At 38.9% G+C, this 23,209-nt stretch overlaps 1 protein-coding gene across 1 annotated transcript; it reads left to right on the top strand.

The window, feature by feature from the left end:
- Positions 1 to 2,916: 2,916 nt before the first annotated feature.
- SLC30A6 (solute carrier family 30 member 6) lies at positions 2,917 to 18,801 on the top strand. The gene is made up of 14 exons (XM_085056699.1): positions 2,917 to 3,315; positions 5,885 to 5,971; positions 6,564 to 6,648; positions 7,711 to 7,753; positions 9,772 to 9,837; positions 10,240 to 10,320; positions 11,578 to 11,613; positions 12,410 to 12,504; positions 13,231 to 13,279; positions 15,074 to 15,193; positions 15,475 to 15,577; positions 15,872 to 15,919; positions 16,487 to 16,555; positions 17,589 to 18,801. Exons 1-14 carry the CDS (start codon positions 2,917 to 2,919, stop codon positions 18,084 to 18,086), a joined length of 1,779 nt encoding a protein of 592 aa, XP_084912825.1. The 3' UTR covers positions 18,087 to 18,801.
- The last annotated feature ends 4,408 nt before the right edge of the window (positions 18,802 to 23,209 follow it).

Raw genomic sequence — 23,209 nt, forward strand, 5'->3', positions numbered from 1 at the left:
CTTACTGTTTTCTTGTTCATTTATCAGATAAAATGTCCAAACCTAAAAGCCTTTTCATTAAACTTGAAGCCTATTAAATTGCTGCTGGTTTAAAAAAAAAAATTAAAACATCAGGTGTTGTATACCAGATGATGGAACAATAAATATGTAAATACATCAGTTTTGAAAGAACATAACTCAAGTTCTTAAAACTAATGTAAACAGAAGTGCTACTTCCTAAATAAATGCGCTTAAACTGAAAGTGTGTGCTTATCCTAGTCTTGCTAGATCATGATGAAAACCAGGAGGTTTCACATAACTAATTCCAGTGGTCATGGTGAAGTCTTGAAAGCTTTGGAGCAAATTTGTTTGGCTTCAAAATGGCACCTTTGCTTTAGCTTAGGGAAGAATGCTGCTTTTAATTCTGAGTTAACAATATAAATTCTTTATTCATCCCTATCTCCTTACCATTTGTAATTCTTTGTCTTGAGGCTGCATCTGGACTGCCTAGAACTACTGAGTTGTTCTGTTCTTACAGTTACGTCCTGAAGATAAGGTTAATCATGGGGTTTTTTTTTAAATACTCATATTTTAATATTACATATCTGGCAGCATTAGGGGTCTCTCAAAAAGCAGCTGTGACCACTGCCTTCCACACATCATCACTGCTAAAACAAACCAACCAAATAAAAATACAGTGATGAGGAGAAAACCCCAGTGTTTTGGACTAAAGCATATGAGCTATCCCTGCTTCTATCAAGAAGTAATTCCTTAGGATAGAAAGACATCGTTGTTGTCTATCCAAGGTATCTCTCTTTGGCTGAAATACTACTACCTGGACGTAGATTTTGAACCCCTAAAATGATTTCTATTGATAATGATGTTTATAGGTTACAGACATTCAAATATTTTTTCTTGTAGAGGAGATAATCAGATAAACTAAAATTAGTGAAGAAGGAAGAGCATGAAAAAATATCCCACCACCACGTGCTATTTTGAAATCTGCAGAGATTATGTTTTTGTCAGCATACACTGGACTGAAGTATCTTGGACTCATTAAACTGTTTCTATTCCAGCCAAGGAGGGGAGACAAGGCTGCATGCCTATGTCACTGTTGAGCAGCTAACAGAGTAATGAAAGCACCAGTTCTCAGTGGCAAGAAGGAATGACCTTTATTGTTTTGATTTCATCACATATATAGAGTTCTCAAAAGTCACCCAGATTGGTCAGTCAGAAGCCTTCCCCCAGGCCTGACTGGCCAGGCCTGCACTGCCCAAGCTCTGGGACACTGCTCCAACAACACCCAAACTTTATCTTTATTTACAAAACACAAGAAGAGTTCCCGTGGGAAAAACCTGTGCTAGCCACATGCCTAGTGTTAGACACAGGTGTATCTCGGAGATCTGTTTTGTGTTTGTATTTTAGTGCTTTAAGTTTGTCAGAGAAAAGAAAAAAGGAAATGTAAGGGAAATTTTGTTTCTTTGGGGTTGGTTGGTTGGTTTGTTTGTTTGTTTTTTGTTGTTTGTTTGGGTGAGTGGGGTTTGTTTTGTTTTGGTGCTTTTTGTTGGGTTTTTTTTCCCCTTATACCATTCTTCTGCAAATTTCCAAACAGGCTGTGGACTTCTGAAATCCAGCCTCTTTCCTACAAGGGTTCATATGGCTCTGGAAAAGACAGCTATGCAACTTTATGCCATTTTTTTATTCTGTGTATCATAATAAAACAGAAAATATATGTAGTGGTGAAGGCAGAAGAATATAATTTAACTAAAATCCATCTCTCAACACTTGTGGGATTATTCCAGGTGCTGTGTTGTAGCTATATTAAAAAAAAAAAAAGTGTCTTTCATAATATCAGCCTACAAACAACCTAATGAGCAAAGTGTGGGTCTTTTTACTGCAGAGTTTTGAAAACTCCACTTTTTTGACAAGTACATACTGTAAGAACATTATGTTCTTTCTAAGACGACTTCTGTAACTTCTGTTATTTTCAAATCACATTTTAGCAATTTCTAAAAGGCCTCAAACTTTCCTCAGTCGTAAGACATCCTTGAAGACTGTCGGTTTTGTTATATGCAGAATACTAGTACCAGCTGTGCTGTTACAGAATTTGTCTTCTGTGACGACACTTCTACAAGTGCAATTTCTAATAACTAACTTGGCCTCTTCTACGAAGAAATACTCTAAAACATGAAATAATAAAAAAGCCTGATAGTGTGTTAATGATGAAGTAACCAAACAACTTTGTGGAGCTGTCACCTCGCTGCCCTCCTGACCCTGTGCTCCAGAGCCTCAGGAGCAGAATCCTCTTCCAGAGTCTGCCTGGGACAGCAGCAGACTCTGGGATGGGGTTAGATTGCGTGCAGATCCCTGCTCGGCACTCTAATACTTCTAATGTTTATCACGTTCAGAGCAACGGCAGCAGTTCTGAGAATCTCAGCACATAACCAAGTGACTAAATTTTCAACTGAGTTCCTGTAGTTAGTCCTTTGGGGGTTCTGCTGGGGGAAAAAAAAAATACAACCTTCCGCAGGCTTTGTGCCGAGTGCCCCTAATGGCGAGCGCGGCCGCAGGGCGAGGGCTGGCCGTGGGACGGCAGGAGCAAACCCATCCCTGTGCAATTGCTGTACTGCCTATCGCGACAGACTGCGACAGGCCAGCACTGCCACAGTCTTAAGCTGTGCCACGGGAAGTTTAGGTTGAATACCGGAATTTCTCCACAGAAAAGGTGGTTAACCATCGGAATGAGCTGCCCCGGGAGGTGGTGGAGCCACCACCCCTGGAGGTTTTTAAGGGAAGACTGGACGTGGCACTCAGTGCTACGGTCTAGTTGACCTGGTGGTGCTTGGTCACAGGCTGGACTCTAGTTTTGTGAAGGCGATCACCCGTCGGAGCCTTTTCCTTGGATTCTCGCAGGCAGCGGGCGGATAAGCAGCAGAAATGCGGTGGGGCAGCAAACAAGGCCCCTTACCTCCCCAGCCGAGCCGCCGCCTCAGCCTGCCGCGGGCTGGGGAGGAGCGAGGGGCGGGCAGCTCCGGCCGGAGCTCATATCCCGCGGGAGAAGCCCGGAGCTCACACCCCGGGGCGGGGCGGGCCGGAGCTCCCATCCCGCGGGAGAAGCCCGGAGCTCACACCCCGGGGCGGGGCGGGCCGGAGCTCCCATCCCGCGGGAGAAGCCCGGAGCTCACCCCGGGGCGGGCCGGAGCTGCCGCGGGCTCCCGGCGGGCGCCGCTTCCGCCACGTGTCCGCCGGGCCCGCTCGTTGCCGCGGCGACGGGATCCTCCCCCGCCCCTTCCGGCCTCGCATGGCGCCGTCTCTTCCGCTGCGGGGAGTAATATGGTGAGTGGCCCGTGCTGGGGAGAAGGAGGGGAGGAGGGAGAGAAGCCGCGCGTGGAACGCGGGGTGAGGAGGCCGCTGAAGTGTCCCTTCCCCCGCCGGGCTGGCAGCGCCGCGGGGCGGCCGGGCTGGCGCGGCCCTTGGCGGGCCCGGGGGAGCGCGGGGCGTCGCTGCCCGTGCCGTGCTTCCTCTCCGGAGCTCCCTGCCCTCCCCCGAGCACGGTGCCCCGGTCCGCCGGGGCTGTGGGCCGCGGGCGGCGGGCAGGGCCCGGGGGGTGCCGGGGCCGTGGGGCTCCTGTGCCGGAGCTGCGTCTCCAGCGAGGTCGCCGGGCTGCGGTCTGAGCCCCGGAGCTCTCCTTCAGCGGCACACCGGTCAGGGAGCTAGGACTCGCCTCAGGGCAAACAGGTTATAGTGCCCTTGCTCCCCTGTGTCGGGGCTGTCACTCTGTGGCTTTCTTCCCAAAGAGGAAGAGTCGTTCTTTTGGGAACGACCGCCGTGTGTGCGTGTTGATCTGGGCGGCGAAATGTTCCCTTCTCACGCTGAGCACCCCGGAGTGACATGGGTATCGATAACAGGTGCTGTCACCTGTTGGAGCACACAGTGCCCTCGCTGCAGAAAACACGTCAGGTGCAGCTCTTCTAGCTCCACATGGGAACCTCAGGGACTGAGGGTCCTGCCAGCGCTGAGCTCTCGGCGGAACTGCAGGGTCTAGGGACGCTTTTAGTGCCAACACATGCCGAGTCGGAGCTTGCTTCCAGGGTGGGCTGTGACCCTGGGGCACAGAACGCACAGCTAGGTGCGCGGCATCCTTTGTAAACAGGCAGGTGTGGCTGGGCGATGGACACAGTGCCAGCACCGTGGGAAAGCAGTGGGTGCAAAGGCAACAGGGAGGGCTAGGAAGATGGGAAGGGTCTGCAGGGAAAACCATACAAGAAGTGGCTGGGGTCACTTGGTCTGTTCAGCCTGGAGGAGGCTGAGGGGAGACCTCACTGCAGTTACAACTTCCTTGTGAGTTCCTGTTGTGAGGGGAAGAGGAGGGGCAGACACTGATCTGTCTGGTGCTCACTGACAGGACCTGAGGGAATGGCCTGAAGTTGTGCCGTGGGGAGGCTGAGGTTGGACATTAGTAAAAGGTTCTTCACCCAGAGGGTGGTTGGGCACTGGAACAGCTCCCCAGGGAAGTGATCACAGCACCAGCCTGACTGAGTTCAAGAAGTGTTTGGACAATGTTCTCAGGTACATGGAGTGATCCTTGGGTCTGTCCTGTGCAGGGCCAGGAGTTGGACTTGTATGATCTTTGTGGGTCACTTCCAACTTAGGATATTCGGTGATTCTTTGCGTAACACAGCAGCTTCTGTAAGCAGGCAGTCCACTGCCTGTTAGAAAAGCTTTCCAAGGTGTTCTGGCATCCTGCATGTGTCTGTTAAGAATTAAAATAATCATGTAATGATTTGTTAGTAAAGAAAAGAGTAAGTGCCAGTGTTTTGTCTCAGATGAGCTGAACTTGGGATCTGTAGTAGTGCTTAAATTTTGATTCATGGCACACTTGTATTTCTAAGATAATATGAAATGCACCTGTGCTGACAAAATGTCTAAAGTTAATTGAATTTATTTGGGTGAAGAGCCCACTAGTATGTCTTTTTACCTTCTGCTGGCAGCTAAGGTATGATAGCTTAAAATCAAGTCTTCTTTAACCCAGCCCCAAACTGCTGCAGGTGACAAACCATCCATTACAAGTCCGCAAATTTCTACTGCAAATCAGGAGGGCTTTTCACGTGGAAAGCTTACTTCTTTGTGGGGAGAGCAGAATGGAGGACAGCCAGCTAGAAGCTTGGGCTCTGTGAGGAAAGGGAGCCAAGTGCCATGGTGGATGAATGTCTCTGGTAGTGTGCTCCCTGTCACGCTTCCAAGAGAGCCATGTAGCACCCCTTCATTCCCACATACATCCTCTCCACACCAGGACAGAGCTTATCTGCAGGTCACTCTTAGGTAGGGAGGAGAGCACCAGCACTGACCTCATCTACTGTGCACATTTAGGTTAAGACATTACCAAGGTTGTTGGTATGTCTTGTTTTGTTACTGGCCTTGTGTCCACCACATCACCAGCATTGTTTTTGCTTCCATAGTGGGTTCTCCTTTATAGATCTATAAACAGTATTTTCCTGTTTAATAAATCCGTTGCCTTTGGGTGGGAAGTGTGCTTTGATAAAGAAAAATATTTGTGGTTTTGGACTGTCTGTAGTAGTTTCATCTAAATAAAAGTTAAAACCCGCTCTTGAAATGATATTTTAGTAACTTTTTCCAGTAAACATGAGTTCTGGATTATGTCTAAATGAAGCTTGATCCTAAGTCATTTGTCATTTTCTAATACAATAACCATGTGAAACAGTTACCAGAATATTGCTGATTTTGAAGTTTATGTGATATTTCTAGTTAACAAAAAATTCACCTGATATAATTGATATAGTTGATATAACTATGAAAATATTTCGTAAATGAAGATTTCCTTTTTGCTAATTTAAATTATGGTTTAAGTAAAGTTTTTAATTAAACTGTTGATTTTCTTTTTAAGGGGACAATACACCTGTTCCGCAAATCACAGAGATCATTGGTTGGAAAGTTAACACATGAATTTAGGTTGGTTGCAGCAGACAGAAGGGTAAGTATTGCTTAAAAAAAATTAGCTGTGATAAGTTAAAATACACTATTAAGTATATTTTCAAATTTTTTTTCTTTGCATTTTTCTAGCTCTGCTTAAAAAAAAAAAATTCCAGCTCTGAGGCTGTATTCCTTCCTGTGCATCATCCCTTTCAATTAGTGTTCTCCAGAATTATATCTAATGGGTTCAGTGGAACTGTAAACTGAATATGTGCAAATATTTTTGGGACCAAAGTTTCAGCACAAAAAAGGAACCCACTAATACAAAGTTGCACAAATTGGTCTCCAAAAATCAGATGGTGTGTGCTGTAATAAAATGCAAATATTATAGATGGGTGGGGGTTTTTTAGACCAGAAAGGAATTTTAGGCATGGTGCTGTTCATAAATAAGTTTTAAAATAATCTGTGAAGTTAAATATAGAATAAGGGCTTGTTGTTCTGAAATGAGTGATGAATTTTCGGGTGGGAAGAGAAGTTTGCACGTTCTGTTTGCATGATGAAGTACTGCCATATTGTTTCTTAAGACCAGATAGATATATTTTTGTCCTGTAAATTTTGTAAGGTGTAAAATACATATTTATTCTCATCAACAGTCCTGGAAGATTTTACTGTTTGGTGCTATAAATTTAATATGTATTGGCTTCCTGCTCATGTGGTGCAGCTCTACAAACAGCATAGGTAGGTGGCTCTCATGTACTGAAACTACAGCAAACTACCATGTGTTTCTTAGCTTGTGAAGTTCCAACTCACTGAAAAAGCCAAGTCCAGTACTCCGTGGAGTTAGGGGCTTGCACAGCCAGGTTCAGAAAGTGCTTCCTTTTGATTTGCTACAGTCAGCTTAGAAGCATTTTTCACAGATAAGTTTGGATGGGTGAAGGTCCTTCGAAGTTTGCACAGTTTTTCAGTCCTGCTGGTAATTTGCTTCCTGCGGTAGCTTTTTCATCTTGAAGACTGAAAATCAATAGACTTTTGAGTTATTAGTCCTCAGACCTGTTCCCTGTATAAGCAGCACTGGAGACATACAGCGACCCTTCCTTGCAGTTGAAGGAGGATGTTTGCAGCGTGACAAAAGGCTTAAGACTTCTTTGATTCCAGGAATGCCTCCTGCTCAGCAGTGGCCAAAACACTGGATTGTTACCAACACCTGTGTGGCTGCCAGTGCAAAGCACAGCACTGTTTGTTGTAGGGAAATGAACTCCAGCTCAGCCAGACCCAATGCCCTTTTGCATGCCTTCTGCTTTTGGATAGGTGCCTCAAGGTGCTTCCCATCATCTGACTGAGAATAGAATGCTTTTTTAGTTTTTAATTTTTGATGCAGGTTTTCTTGCAGTTTCAGGATAGGTTAGAGATGCAAAACAAGTAAAAAATTCTGTTCAACCTACTTTTCACTGCAGTAATGCACGTAAGAGATCTCTTGCTTTGATAAGTGATCAGTTTCTGGAAGATCTCCTGACTTTTCAGTACTTAAATTCATAGTCACAACTTAGTCACGAATGTGATACCATTGTATCTGGGCTTTATTACATACTTTGGTTGAATTAGGATTGCCATAATCAACTTGTTTGTGCCATTAAATATATTGGTGTCTTCAGAATATTCAGAGAGACTTGTTCTGTCAGCAGAGGCAGTTTATGTAGGTAGGAGATTGAAAAGAGCTGCACAAAGGGGACTTGAAATACAAGTAATTTTTGCATTGAAAAATTAAATATTAAGTTTTAATAATTACTTTTTTTTTTACAGCTTTAACTGCGTACACATATTTGACAATCTTTGACCTTTTCAGGTGAGTTTTTTTCCCGTTTTATGTCTCACTGTTCATTTGTGTCTCTATATTTCTATATATGTAAAATTTACTTACAGACACAGAGACATGTAACTTAGTCATCAGTATAGAAAAAATAACTGGTTCAATTATAGCTTAAATGAGTACAAAATTGTACCTCACAATAAATAGATTATAAAAACCACAGCAGCTATATTGAGAATGACTAGTAACTGAGTAGTTCAGTCACGGATTCCTCTGTGCAGATGCGTGACAACATAAAACAATATAGCATAAAACTGTTGTCTGGTTGTTCTCTCAGAACGTGTTCCTAATGCCACAGTCACTGATTGTGAAGTAACCCTCAGCTTTTACATCAGGAAACCAGAAGCATGTAATTCTCTTTCAAAATTATTTCATAACCTGCATCCCAGGCACTCTTCACAAAAGGTCATTAGATACTTTGAGTACTTTTCTTGTTTCCTAACAAAATGATATTAAAACAACTTTAAATATGATCGTTCTGAACATTTTTGGTAGTGTTGATAATACAGACATGAAATACATTCGGTTCTTATCCAAGTTACAGAGTGGTAGCTGTGGTTGGGAAATAAAATGCATATATTTTAAAACTACTAGCCTACACTGTCTTCCTTGCTCTCACTGTCTTATAATAGGTATGGATCAGCTTTCTGCATCATACATATGTCCACTGTATACTATAGCTTATCTGACTTACAGTAAAACATCTATAAATAACATCAGCAAACATGCAGAAGCAAAAATGACTCATGCTATAGACACAAAAGTACTTAAATTGATCTGTGACAGCATTAGAATTGTGATTTAACCTTAATGAATCTTGTATTTCTCTTGGAATTTTGTATCTACTGAGTTTTTGTTGTCTTGACTCAAAATAACTTTTTCACCTTGGGGGAAATTGAGGAGAGTGTTGATGTTGTATTCCCTATTTGTATAGAATTTTTTTTTCTTTTTAGTTTTAGAAGGTAGGACACCCTTGGCATTCATATCTTAGGTTAATTAGAGGTTGGACTAGAAGATTACTGTAACCCACAGTAATCTCTTTCAAGAGTTTTGATTTGCTGTAAGGGAGAACAATGCTCAGTAATTCTGCTGCAAAAATCAATCTCTGCTTCTTTTCTTTTTGTCATTTTCCTGGTTGTATATAATAGTCTTACTGAGTATATGAATTCACTGTTTTGTATGTGAACAGTTTTATTTCCTGTGCTTTTACTTTTATTCTACACAGCTGAGGATCAAGTTGTGAGGATGTGATTGTTCACCAGTTGTAGGGATGAATTCTTGATCCAGTCTGATTTAACATTGTCATTAATTACAAAAGGACTGCTTGAAAACACAGATGGCACTGAATCCATGTGGATTCCAACTGAAATAATTACTGAAAGGGTTCAAGAGAGGAAAAATAGACAAAGAAAATTATACTTATCCTTGAAGCATTCTGGCTACTACAATGGGGATAAAATGATTGGAATTCTAGATGTTCAATATGAGGAAAAAACTTAGAAAGTAGCGAGAGAGTCCTGTGGTGGTCAGTGAATGGTCAGTTAGATTAGAGCTTGTGTAGGTGAATGCAGCGAAAGAAAGTAAATCTGTTTTGGCCATATACTTAGGGAAATTACACTGTGAAAAAGAAAGGCAATGCTTGATGTGGCCTGAGACTTATTCTAGAATGCTAGATCTAAGTCATAGTATGTTTCTAAAAGAAGAGTTTAATGGAGAGCTTTCTTTGCTTTTTCTTTCACTCTTCTGTCTTGCTTATCAGCTTCCTTCTCATTTAAATGGCCTTTCTCAGGTTACAGCATTTCTAGGCAAGTTGAAAAAGCACATGTGAGGAGCAGTTAGAACATCACTGTGACAGTGGTGGAGGTTGAGTTCAGGGTAAGATGTGGTTATATTCATTTGTTGAGTTCTGGTGGCTCAAGTGTGTATTTGTAGATTGTGCAGTTTTGCAACGTCTGCAGTTATTTATCATAGTCTACTTCTCCCCCTTTTTTCAGTTTGGTAACATGTCTAATAAGCTACTGGGTAATGATGAAGAAACCCAGCCCAGTCTATTCATTTGGGTAAGTACTAATAACCAGATGTCTGGTTTGATAATACAGCATTTCATATGTCGCTGACTATCATTGCCTGGATCCCCTAACAGCCATCAGTAATAATCTGTATGTGAAAGAGCCTAAAAATGAGGAGGGCCAAGACTTACCATAAAGAACAGTTGCAGAGTTGGGGATGGACAGGAAAAAGAATTAAGAAATGCTTAATTTTAAGGTGTCTCTGATGAGTGGAGTGTTAAAAAAAACCTGGAAATAATGCCTGTTCCATAAAATTTCCAGTTTCTTCCCATCTATCTGCTGTTGAATGAATTGGAAAGAGTAGGTGTATCCTGCTGGTTCTTGCACAGAAAAGATTCTATTTGATGCAGTGTTCAATGCTCAGCGTTTCTAAACTTAATTCTCAAATTTCAGGTTTGAAAGGTTTGAAGTTCTAGCTGTATTTGCATCTACAGTTCTGGCACAGCTTGGTGCTCTTTTTATACTGAAAGAAAGGTAAGGTTATATACTGTTGTCTTTAATTTTTTAACTCATGAAAATACGGTCCAGATCAACCAAAAGCACATGCATTCTACAAGTGCTGTATGTGAAGAGATATAGAAAAAACTTAAGATTTTTATAAGAAATATTCCTACTGCTTGCTTACATTTATTACACTACATGTAGGCTTTAGATGTAAAGATGAGAATTGATAAATACACTTAAAAAGCTCTGGAAAAAAGCTTTAATGGTTTTAAGAATACTTTTTTCCAAAAAAAAAGGGTAATTAATTTAATGCATTTCCTTATGCATCTTGACTTTTTTAAGTTCATTAGCAAATAAAACTTTTTATGTGTGTATGTGGTTTGTTTGGGTTTTTTTGTTTGTCTGTTTGGGTTTTTTTACTTTTGTTACTTTTTGAAGTGAAGTGTGCTCCATAATATATCAAGGATCTGAATGTTTTAACCATCAAGTTCTTCACTGCCTCAAAATTTGTTCAAGTATTAATTTGCCATACTGTCTATGCTTGGAAGCATTTGTATTTCAGAAGGTTAGCCTAAAAAAATTACTTTAGTTTTTAAAGATGAAGAGGCTTTTGTTAATATCTGGAATTTAAAACAGGGGCAGTATACCTTCCGTTTTTCTCTTCAGGGGCTCTATTTTCTGTATAAAGGGCTTTCTGCATAAAGGGTTAACAACTTAGCAATTTTTTTACTGTAAGGCCAATGTATTGAACTGACAGTACACTGGAATGAATGGCCCTCTGTCAAAACTTCCAAGTTTTCCAGCTTCAGTTTTAGGAAATTCCACAAACTTAGAAAGTTTTTCTGTTACAGCTCAAGCTTGTTTTTTAATTCACTGCTGGGTGAAAAAAGATCTGTATCTCCACCACAGTATCCAATGTCTACTTTATTTGACCTTGCTTAGTGTGAGACTGTAAATCAGGAATTTCAGACTTAGTTTGTTGTGGTCACCACTGGTGGTGGTGCCAGTAGCAGTATTTTTTGGCATGTTCATTTACAAGCATCTTTTTATCATGTAGGCAGCATTCATGGTAGCTAGTACATATGTGGCACAGTTTCAAAATATTTGGATAATTTAAATTACATCTGCTCTGATTCAGTGTTAAATACTTTCATTGCTTGTAAAAATTGCTGTGTTTATTTAAGCTTTTTTTTTTTTTTTTTTGCAGTACTGTATCTATCAGTTTTTGTTTATGAACGGCAGGCTTTGCTGTATGAATTTAACTCAAGTTTTCAATTGTTTTTGTAGTGCAGAGCGATTTCTGGAACAGCCTGAGATACACACGTAAGAAATTATTTTGACATGTAAAATGTGTCATTGTCCCTATATGTTTCTAATTAATTAATCTAGCATTATTAGTTATGCAAATACATTCAGTACTAAATTGCTTTTGGTACCTTGGCATTTGTTTCAAACTATGTGCAAGATATATTGCAAACAGTTCTTTTCAAGGTACAATTGAAATGTAATGCTCATGCTCTCTCAAATAGTGATTTAACTATATATTGCTGCTCTTCCTAGTTCAGTTCCTTTTGTTCCTTATGGCCTCTTGGAAGGCCTGGTATGTGGGGGGAAGGGTGCTGTGGTCATCAGGGAACCAAAGGTGTTTTAGAGATGGTGAAGACTATAAAGAACATGGGGAAAGGACAAGAAGTTGTTAAGGGGTAAAAGAGTGGGACATGGGACAGATGTTGAAGTTATAGTTCTAGGAGAAGGCTGGGGGTATATGGCATAATTCCATAGAAAGCTAAGCTTCTTAGTTGTGCTGCTGAGGGGACAATGTGTTTGTATCTTCAGAGGACAAATATGTATGTGTGTGCCTGTATGCAATTAGTTAAGAGCTGTTACTAACATTATGAGCATCATATGATGACAATAATGTACGAAGTTCATTGATCTCGTATAACCCTTGGAGTGATAATGCACTGCTGGGTATGAAGTATTACACTAGTTTATCCTACTTGTTTTCAGCTGCAGTGAACCATACCAAGCAAAGTATTTTGATACTGTTATTGGTAGTTGCAGCTTGATGACATGTTCTGTGATGATGGGAGATTGACACCTTTTTTCCCCTCCCCAGGGGACGACTGCTGGTTGGTACTTTCGTGGCTCTCTTTTTCAACTTATTTACAATGCTTTCCATTAAGAATAAGCCTTTTGCATATGTCTCTGAAGGTATGTGATAAATTAGACCATAACAAGAATTGAGAAAAAATGTTAATGTTGCTATTTTTATCAAGGTCTAACTTGTCTGGTAACTTTCTTAACTTGTGGGTATCTATTATTATTACCTCTGTTAATGTAACTTTGTGCAGTAGAATTGCCACCTGATTTTCATCTCCTTACAAGGCTCTGAGTAGTATGTAGTCATTAATATGATAAACCAAGTATTATTTTAATGCTCAGTATCTTTTATTTTCAATCATTTGAATTCAGCCAGTGAAGGTCATGTGACAGATACCAGAACTGTGAAGACATTTTATGGATGTATTAATGGATTAAAAATAAGTTAATGTATAGTTCTTTTTAAAAGCTCTTTTACCTTTTTCATTGTGAAGTAGGTTTGCAGTCATTCCTGCAACTGTAAATAGTTTTGACTGTCCTGTTAATTATCCATAGTTATAAATATATATTATACATTATATTATATAAAAGATAATGGTTATCATCTGCAATTATATTTGTATTTAATCAGTTCAGATAATTATGAAAGATGGGTGTTGTACTTGCTGCCTGGAAAAGTCAGACTTTGGGCTTTTTTCAAGGGCCATGGTATCCGTTGAGATATATTTACTCATTCACAGTGTATTTATTGTATTCTTCTTTTAAAATAAAACTTACGTGTACTTTAAAATGGATGTGTTTACTTTTAGTAACTTTATTACCTTCTTTCTCTTGCAGCTGCCAGCACAAGTTGGCTTCAGGAGCATGTTGCAGATCTTAGTAGAAGGTAAAACTTTAAATTGTTTTTCAAAACCGTTAGCTTCTGGAAGGCAATATTTGTTTTGTGTGTATAATAACATTTGGAGGGGTATTGAGGATAAACTTGTGTTGGAGCTTTTAAAATAGCCTTACCTACTGTAGGTCTCAGGTGTGAACTCTGGAGCAAACATTGTCTCCATATTTCCCAGATACATCAGTCGAACAGAAATATATCTTTCTGGGTATCTTTTCATTTGGCTATATGTGTTCAGTACATTGTATGTAATTCTGCTTGGATGAGATGAGGAAATATCCTGTACATATGTGAAGTGCATTTTGCAACATGCATGACTGAGTGATTTATTTTGTAATGATTTATGTTTATTTACTTTGTGATCTGGACAAATTATTCAGATGGTTGAGTTTAAATGGGATATATGAAACAGGGTACTCACTGAACCATAGCTATGGAAATTCCTCACCTGTCTAGCAGGAAACTGGAAACTGGAAAGTCTGTATCTTCCAGGGGTCTGAGCAGTGTTGCTCATTCATCTTGTCTGTTAACTGTCTTGCTTGTATTTCGTATGTGAATGCATGATAACATTGTTTGCAAATAATTTTGTCAGATGTCAGGAAAGTTTATTTTAATCCATATGTGTTCTTCCAAGTATCTGTCAGTATCAAAAGAAGAATGTTAAACCAAGTTAGAAACATGTTAAGTATGCTTCAAAGCCCATCTGTTTCTGCATGTTGTGATCATTTTTACGGTTAAGGAAAGAAGAGAATGCTGACTTGATAACAGAAGAATTGATTTTATATGGGTACAAGAGTTATATCATCAGAACCAAATGCTGCAAAATATTTTTGAAGATTAATAATTAGGTTGCCCAAGTACCTGGAGTTTTAGTGTAAAGGAAAAAAAAAGGTTGAAAACCAATCACAGACAGTAGCACAGTTTTCCTATTGCCAGTGTAGAAACACAGTGTTACAGGGAAAGACACTGATTGATAACTTGAAGGTGTCCCAGATCAAGAGTGGATAATTTCTACTGGGTTTTGAGATAACCTGTATACAGTTAAGCCAATATTAAAAAAAAAATCGAATTAGTATGTATACAGCTATTTCAGTGTTACGTGAAGCAGTGCTGATTAAAAAATATCTGCATCTGTATATAATTATGTTGATTAAAATTCCTACAGGAGCAGGCCAGCATGATCTCTAAACATAGGTTGGCTTTAACCATAGCAACAAAACATTTCATGTTGTCTTTGCCTTTAAATTTTCCAGGACATGACATGAAGTTACTCTCTCTGGGAAGTACAGAAACACCTTTCTCTCTTCATACTCTCCTTGACAGGAAATAGCTGTAAATAAATCACTTTTCCCAGCATTCCGTCATGGGCTTTTTTGGTCCCCTCTTATTCAGCTAGCTGGTCTTTTTCCTTCTTTCAGACTTTGTGAATTAGTTAGATTTAGCCCTAGGACACTTTTGCACACCGAGGTGGCAGATGGATTGAAGACTGGTGGTTGGTATTACACAGATGTACATCGTGAAGGATTCACCTATGTGGAAACCATAAAGTACTTGTTGCACACAGCTGATAGAGCTGTATTATAGAGCTGTGTTACCAGAAAAAAACACTTGATTAATTTTTGCTGATAGCAGCCTTTGAGCAGAATTAGTAGGGCCTTTACAGTCTTCATCATATGCTGTGACAGCAGGGTGTGTTAAAAGTCAAATGCTAAAGAGTGGGTGCAATTTTGGAGTTTCAAAGTAATGATGAAGAGCAGGCTGACAAGTGCTTTTTCTGTTTTGTTGCAGTATTTGTGGAATCATCCCAGGATTGAGTAGCATCTTTCTGCCACGGATGAACCCTTTTGTCTTGATTGATATTGCTGGAGCTCTTGCTCTTTGCATTACATATATGCTCATTGAAATCAAGTACGTACAGCTGTTGTTTTAAAACAGTAGCTCTTTTTGTATCCAGTCTGTGAGAAAATACATGTTTTACATGAAAGGAGTGATCTCATCTAGAGCTGCATTTTGTTTTAATGGCATTGCAGCTCTCTGAATGCATGTTTTCCAGGATTTATAGTTCAAATGAGATTACTATGTGTAATATTCTGTATGTAATTTAAAAGAATTAAAAAAGAATCATAAGTTCCTCTGCCTTTCAAAAATGTGAATACCAGTGTTTCTTTAAAATTGCTCTTTCTCCCTAGCAATTATTTTGCTGTGGACACAGCCTCTGCTATAGCAATTGCTTTGATGACATTTGGTACCATGTATCCAATGAGTGTCTACAGTGGGAAAGTGCTACTCCAGGTGAGGCAGCGTCACGTATCAATGGATTTTGTGTTTTCAGTTTTGTTAAACGTCCTCATTTAAAAAAAAAGCCTTAAATCTGTTTTAAGCTTGCAAATAGAAAGTGTTCCCATGGGAATTTGTGATGTGCTAGAAGAATGTTAAGGGTAGTGGAAATATGTATCATGAAGTAATAAATTTATTGATAATGCCATTGGTCTCTTGTGTGGCTTGACCAGACTTAAAGGCTTTCTGACTTAAACAGTGCCAGTTAATCTTTATTATATCTTTTGTCTTTTCCTCTTCCTTTTGAAGACAACCCCACCTCATGTGATTGGCCAGTTAGATAAACTTCTTAGAGAGGTAAGTCAGTGTGTAATACATAGCACAGTGTTGTATAGCTAATAAGCATTCAGGAATGTGAAGAATTTTTCTGAGTAGTCCCAGAAGTTTGCTAAAATTATTTTTTTAATATTACTTTTTAGCTGCATATAGAAAATATGAATCTTGGTTTCAAAGTTCAGTAGTGTTATTTAGGTATCTGGAACACATCTGTTTAAAACAGGCTTTTTAAATTTAAATTTCAGCTACATTTGAAGTGGTTTACAAATGTGAGTTGAAGGAGGAAAAGGAGTACAGGCAGCTGTTGAATTGCAGCATATTGAGATGAGAACATACTGCAATTTGGCAGCAAGATTTACTTGAAATAAGTTTCTTAAATCTGTTTTGATGGATTTGGATGTTTAAGAGTAGCAAAAGTGCAGTAGATAAGCACTAGTGACAGTAACAGACATCATCTGTTCTGTGTATGGAGCTTTTATTTCACTGCTGAAAATTATGTGTTATTCAGTTATGTATACAATTACATTTCTAAAGGGATTTGAAATTTCTAATTTATTTTTATATTTGTGGATGTTTGTGTAAAATTAGGTTTCAACTTTGGATGGTGTGTTGGAAGTTCGAAATGAGCATTTCTGGACGTTGGGTTTTGGCACTTTGGTAAGTTATGTCTTTATTATCTTTCTAGCCTTTAAAAAAGGTTGTCAGGTGCTACTTTAAAATTTTAATTGAAATGAGATATTTCTTATAGAATATTAACTAGAAAAAAATTGATGGAGTCAGTACTCAGTCCTTGTACTTTATTGCAAATATTTTCTTCCCCTGTCCTTTATATTTTTTTAAAGCTTTGTTGTTGGTTAATATTATTAATGTATGCTGCAGTTGTGGCTTAAAGCATGCATTTTGCAATTGTAGAATTTCTTTTGTATTTTGGCAGTGAAGAAAATCACAAACAATAGAAAAGATGTTTTTCAAAATGGTGTGTTAGTGTAAATTGTCTAGGAAGAGAGAAAAGAAAACTCTTAACCCTTCAGGCACCAAAGGTCTACAGTAGACAGTAAAATCATGTTTTTGGCATTTCTGGGGGAGAAGGTAGAACAAAATAACTGCAATTGTGTACCAATAACTCTGTAAGCTGAAAGAAATGAAAGGATATTTTTTGTGATAATGGTCACGCAGAACTTGGTTATTCATAAGTTGATGCAGGTATGTTGTGACAGCTGGAAAATTAAGACTCAGAATATTTCTTTAGTGATTTCTTCCAGTATGCTACCCTTCTTAAAACAATGAAAGAGGCAGCAGTTCTCACTTTCTGATGTAAAAATAGTTTGTTTACTGTTCTGCCACTTATTCCTAAATTTGGCATAAGAGGTTTTGTCTGCACTTTGTTCTTCTTTTTGAGCCATTTTTTCCCCCAGTCATTGGCTTTCCTGCCAACACATGTTGTATTGTGTAGTTTGGTTCTAAGACTCAATTTTCCTGTATAATGATCTTGATATGTTCATAAGAGATCAGTGCATTGGGAAAGATCAAAATGTAGCCTTGTAAGAAGGTTCTTAATTTAGTCAGTAGTCTCCCCTGCAAAAGGTCTTTGTGTAATTCTCTGCAGGATAACTTACCTCTTCTTGAATGCATGTGGGGAATCTTTACTGGAATTACAGTTAACAGCCAACTTGTTTTTGTCACTTTCTAGGCTGGATCAGTCCATGTCCGAATTCGGAGAGATGCAAATGAACAGATGGTACTTGCCCATGTCACTAACAGATTATACACTTTGGTCTCTACCTTGACTGTTCAGATTTTCAAAGATGACTGGATCAGACCTACCTTATCATCTGTGCCTATTGCAAACAATATTCTGAACCTTTCGGATCATCACGTTATTCCAATGCCATCTTTGAAAACTGCTGATAATTTGAACCCAGCTACGTCCACTCCAGCTAAGCCCAGCAGCCCACCACCAGAATTTTCTTTCAATACACCAGGCAAAAATGTGAGTCCAGTCATCCTTTTAAACACTCAGACAAAGCCCTATGGATTGGGCTTTAATCATGGATCTTCACCCTACAGCAGTGTGCTCAATCAAGGACTTGGAATACCAGGAATGGGAGCAGCTCAAGGATTCAGAACTGGTTTTGCAAATGTCCCAAGCAGATATGGAACAAACGCTCGTGGTCAGCCCCGACCATAATAAATACCATTATTTATTGTATTTAAGGGTATTGACTTAATTCTTTTATTACCCAATTTTTATAAACATTTGGAATGTCAGATCATTCTAAATGGCTGGGAACAAGTGCATTGTTCATATTCATGAAGTGGTTAAATGGCAGTTTTTTCTTCACATCAGCAGTAGCCTGTGTAATGCCACAGATATTTTCCAGACTTAAGATACTTTAAAAGTAGATTTTATAGGGTGTCTATTTCTACTCATCTTTTTTACCCACTTTCTTGCATTTATCTGAGAATGTATTGAGATACAGCACAACTCCATAAGAGAGTAAAATTGTGACCAGGTAGCATTTTTTCACTGATGAGAATTGCTTACTGAATGCTGAATAGCTGAGATAATAGGAAATGGCAGAAACAGAAGTCCCAGTTTTCAGAGATGTTTGATTACTGTATTAAGCCATGTTTTGGCCAAGTCTCAATTAGCTTTTGGTTGCAAAAATCCATCAGTGTTTATGTTGTGGCCATTGTGAACACAATCTGGCATTTCAGGTTGTAATTAATTTTGTGAGACCATGTTTTTACATTTTTATTGACGCTTTTATAGAAATTCAGATGGTTCAGCAACCACTTTCTAGTTGTAAGTATTCCATATTCATCTCTGATATTTCTTACTTTTTGGTTTAACTGCAAAATTATTTAGCAATATACTGGGAAATAAAATGTTTAAAACTTAAGTTTTTATAAGCACCTCTTTTTTACAATTAACCCTATTTAGGATACAGAACAGATGACTATTGTTTCTGAAGCCAGTATTTCATTTTGGACAATGAAGAGTATTCTATGATTTTATTGTGACTTTGTATTTTCCTCTTTGTACTTTTTCCTGTAGTTTCAGGGGGAAAAGTAATTTATTTATATTCCTGGTTTATACCCAGAGCCCAGGTCAGTGATCGCTGACAGTTCATGGTCACTGCTGGAGTGTTTGGGGCACACTTGGAATGAGACCACTTTACTTGTCTCTGCTTTTGAATTACTGCTCCACTGTACATCGAGGTGTCCAGGTGTTTCTCCAGGGCCTTTCTCAGAGAGCTCTTCCCTCTCATTCCTCTGTTCCTTCCCTGCTCTGACAACAGGGAAAGGCTTTTTAGAAATACTTCAATTTTTTTTTTCTGTTCTCCTATGCAGTATCTATGTTACAATTGCTCCTCTGCACATCCTTCTGCATCTCTTGGCTGTCTGGGAATGGGTTGTCCATTCCTAATGTGTCACTTGCAACTCAGGGTGCTATATATTGGCTTCCACCTTGTTCATCTGTATGCTAAGTCAGTCTCTCCATTTTTCCGAGGTGGTTACATGGAGCTGTAGTATCTCAGGGATTCCAAAGATACTATGTTACCTGAAGATAATGGCTTTGATAAAGAAATCTTTCTCATGTGGATCTGAGTGGAGAAAGCAACCTTCATTTGAATTTTAAAGATCTGTGGCCTCTTCTCTGGCTGGGGATTTATTTTTTTGCATAAGAGCAACGCAATCCTCTTTTTTTCTTGTTTTTTACCCCCTCCATGACCTGTGTTTCTTGAGCCAGTGCTTGGAGGAGGGAGTCATTCTTTCAAAAGCAAGGTGACATTCTGCATGATGGAGATGTACCTTGTGGGGATGTTTTAGACTAAGGGTAGTGCCCAGACTGCCACTGGGACACTGTCCCTGTAAGCTACAAGTAGGGAATCTAGTTCTGTACTTCATTTGCAGCAAGAGTGAAAATTTCATTGCTCTGTTAGAAAGTGTAATGACCGGGAAAACTTTTCAATGAACTTGTAATGATTGATTCTGTTTCTCTGAGGTTAGTGTTAACTCAGTAATCACCTCTGGTTCATTACCCTGTCTTTCTGTGAGTCTATTACATGTGCCATTGCTGCATGGAAATTCACTGAAGTACAGAACACGAACAGATTCTCTGTACCTCTTGGGTGCTGAACTAGACTGCACTTTGTACAGCATCTACAACACCTTAGAGCCAGCAGAATGTTTACAATATACTACTCTTGTGTGGCCTGTTTAAGAATTGTTCCTTACTCCAGTTTCATAATCAAACACATGCCCTTTTTCTGATATTTTCAATACATTGTATTATATTGATTGCATGCTTACTTGTTTTCAGTAGAAAATTAAAGCTCCATTTTATTAAAAAATGAAGCTGATCTTTGATTTAAAATGAGAAGGGAGGGTGAGAATCCCAGAGTTGTGAGTGCAATATAATCACTTTAACAAAAATATTTTTTGAGTGATTGTTTACAATATATATCAAATGTGCAGATGATAAAGATTCTTTTAGATACTAGAACAGCTTTTTAGCTGCTTTATTGTTATAAATATATTAAGAATATTTGTTAAATCAGCACAGAGCAAAATGTCTCCTTTTATATAAGGAAAATAAAATCAGTGTAATTCTTAAATGACAAGGAAAAAAGTGGTAATTTGTGTACAAGATTTTATAGTTATCTTCCTATATATATTGTTTAAGTGATGCTCTCAGGTGATACTTCAACGAGCAGGTACGTCAAACTTCAGAACTGTTTTGCTGGGTCCTTGGAATAATTCTGTAGGAAGTGTTTTTAATGCATTTTGTCTTTTCTAACTGTGTTTTGTTGTTAGATGGTCGCAATCTAAATGCTTATTTGGTATGTAGTGAGTAAGAATTACTAATTTATATCATATTCACTCCTAGTGCTAAGAATGCTGTCTCAGGTAGAGAGAAAAGAGGTACTCAGTGTTATTTCTGTCTGCTAGAGGATTTGGCATTGTTACTTCCTTAAGTTGTTCCAGCTGGGATTGCACAGGATCATGTAGTGACATTGTAGGTAAATGTGTCCAGCTTTAGAGAGTTGGAGGGCCATGGCAATAGTACCAATGGAGGGTACCATTACTTGGCTTCAGATTCTCCTGAGAAGCTGACTTGTCCTGATACAAAAGGAGCCAGAGCACCTATTACAAGACAAATAATTACCATAATACGGGGTTTTTTCAGCTTTACATGTTGAGTGATGGTTCTTGAGTTCATTGTGTTCTGCATTCCCTTTACCCAGGAGGTAACCACACACCTTTGGCATGCAAAGCCAGTGACAGCCTTTTGTGGGTGGTAAATTGATTTTTATTCCCTATCCCCTGACTCAGATGTGACAAATCCTTTTCAAGGAGAGAACCTATGCAGCAGTTCTGCTGATTAAATTAGCTGAAGTCCTCTATTGATTTCTATCCTTTGCTGCCACCATCCAACCTGGAAGGATGTTGGATGGGAAGGGAAAACTATCCGGGGATAGGTTCTTCAACATAAAGCCTCTCTCTGAATTCTGAAGTGATTATCTGTTCTGTGCTTGTCCAGACCCTATGGATCTGGGTATTTAGTCATATTCAGTGTTGAAACTGAGAGTAGAAGAGATACCAGTCCTGGTCTTTTCACTTGTATTTTTTATTTTCTGGGCATTTTATCAAATGGCTTTGACTTTGTCCTACATGCTTGTTCCCCCCTGCCTTAGTAGCAATGAGAACCCACCTTATACCATGTCTTTGCTTTACTGACTACTTCAGGTTCTTGTGCTTTTGAGAGCTTACATTCTTGGATTCACATGGTTACCGGGTTGATGTAAGTGTTCCTTCCAGCAATTATTTTTTAAATTATTTTTTAAATAAGTGGTGGATCGTATAAATTGCTAAGATGATGACCCTTCCCTCTTTAGCATCGCAGGGCTTGCATCCAGTTAGGAGATGGCCCTCTTTTCCTGTACGAAAAAAAACCCAATCCCAAACCCAAAAGACAGGCGGGAAGGAAAAAAAAGCAAGCCTTTTCATGTTTTCTTCACATTTTGGGAAATATTGAATCATATTACAGCAACCTGTATTGCTTTTCTTTGGACTGAGTAAACATAACTCGAGAGCTGCTTGCTCAGGCAGTTAAAAGTTAGTGACAAAATTGACATAATTTTGTTTACTACATGGTTAAGTTATGGTTTCAACTATGTCTTAATAGAGATTTAAGAAAAATAGGCTTTTCCCAGTTATAACAACCCTCTGATCCAACATTTCACAATGAAGTATGTTGTAAGTTAGCTTTGAAATTCTCGAAGAGGCAGACTAGCAGTCCACACTGCAAATGTGTACTGCATTTTTCAGAGGTCCTACAAAGTATGAAGTACCATAAGAGTTCACCAAAATAAATCAGCCACGTGAACTCATGCTTAATATTTCTATGTTTAGCTATTTGTTATCTTTTTTCACAACTTCGGAGGTTACAGAAGGGGCCTCATACTGCTCAAAATATTCAAACTTCAGAAGATTTAATTTAGCTTTTTAGACTTATTTTCTTATGGGCTGAAGTAGAGGAAAATATGATTGCAAAGATTCAAATAGCTTTGATATATTTACACCGATGTACAGTAATACCTGAAAATAAACACATCTGTCCAATTTTTTAGAAATTTCAGTGTATTCTGTTTCAGAAGTTGCATGTAAAACAAACATTTCTCACCAATGTTAATGTGATAGGAAGACACAAAATGCTTTCGTTTCATCTTGAGCAACCAAAATCAGATTGAATTTAATTTTCAGGCTATCCTTTTACAGTGAAATTGTACCAATTTTCATTGCTGTAAGTGCATATTTTTGTTACAACTTTATAATATGGATGTAAATATTTTCTTAGGCTCCAAAATGTTTGCCTTAGGAAAATGGTAAAATAGAGGCCAAATCTGACAAGCCTATAACTACATGGCCTACCACCTTTTGAAATCTCTTCGTTCAGGATAGAACTTTGTAGGGAGGAAGTTTGGAGCAGTGAATTACTGACTTGTATTCTCTCAGTCCATCTTTTACCAGCTTTATTTTTTTTTCTTAAAATGCTCTCATCCTTTCCTCACCAGTGGAAATCATAATTCTGTCAGTAGCTTTTGAATACTGTTCTTCTGGTCCCAGTGATCTCATTCCAGACTTTCTTTTTGCCAGTGTTACACTGAATTCATTGAATAATTCCAGTAAGGATTGTAAAAGCACAGAGTTGTTTAATTGGTATCTTTTTGGTGCCTAAACTGTTGTCTTGCTTCCAACATTTTAATTTTGATAGCACTTTGCCTTTAAAATTGTATTTAGATA

The sequence above is a fragment of the Lichenostomus cassidix genome, chromosome 3, assembly GCF_008360975.1.
Source record: "Lichenostomus cassidix isolate B80296 chromosome 3, HeHo_3.0, whole genome shotgun sequence".
Taxonomy (NCBI): domain Eukaryota; kingdom Metazoa; phylum Chordata; class Aves; order Passeriformes; family Meliphagidae; genus Lichenostomus; species Lichenostomus cassidix.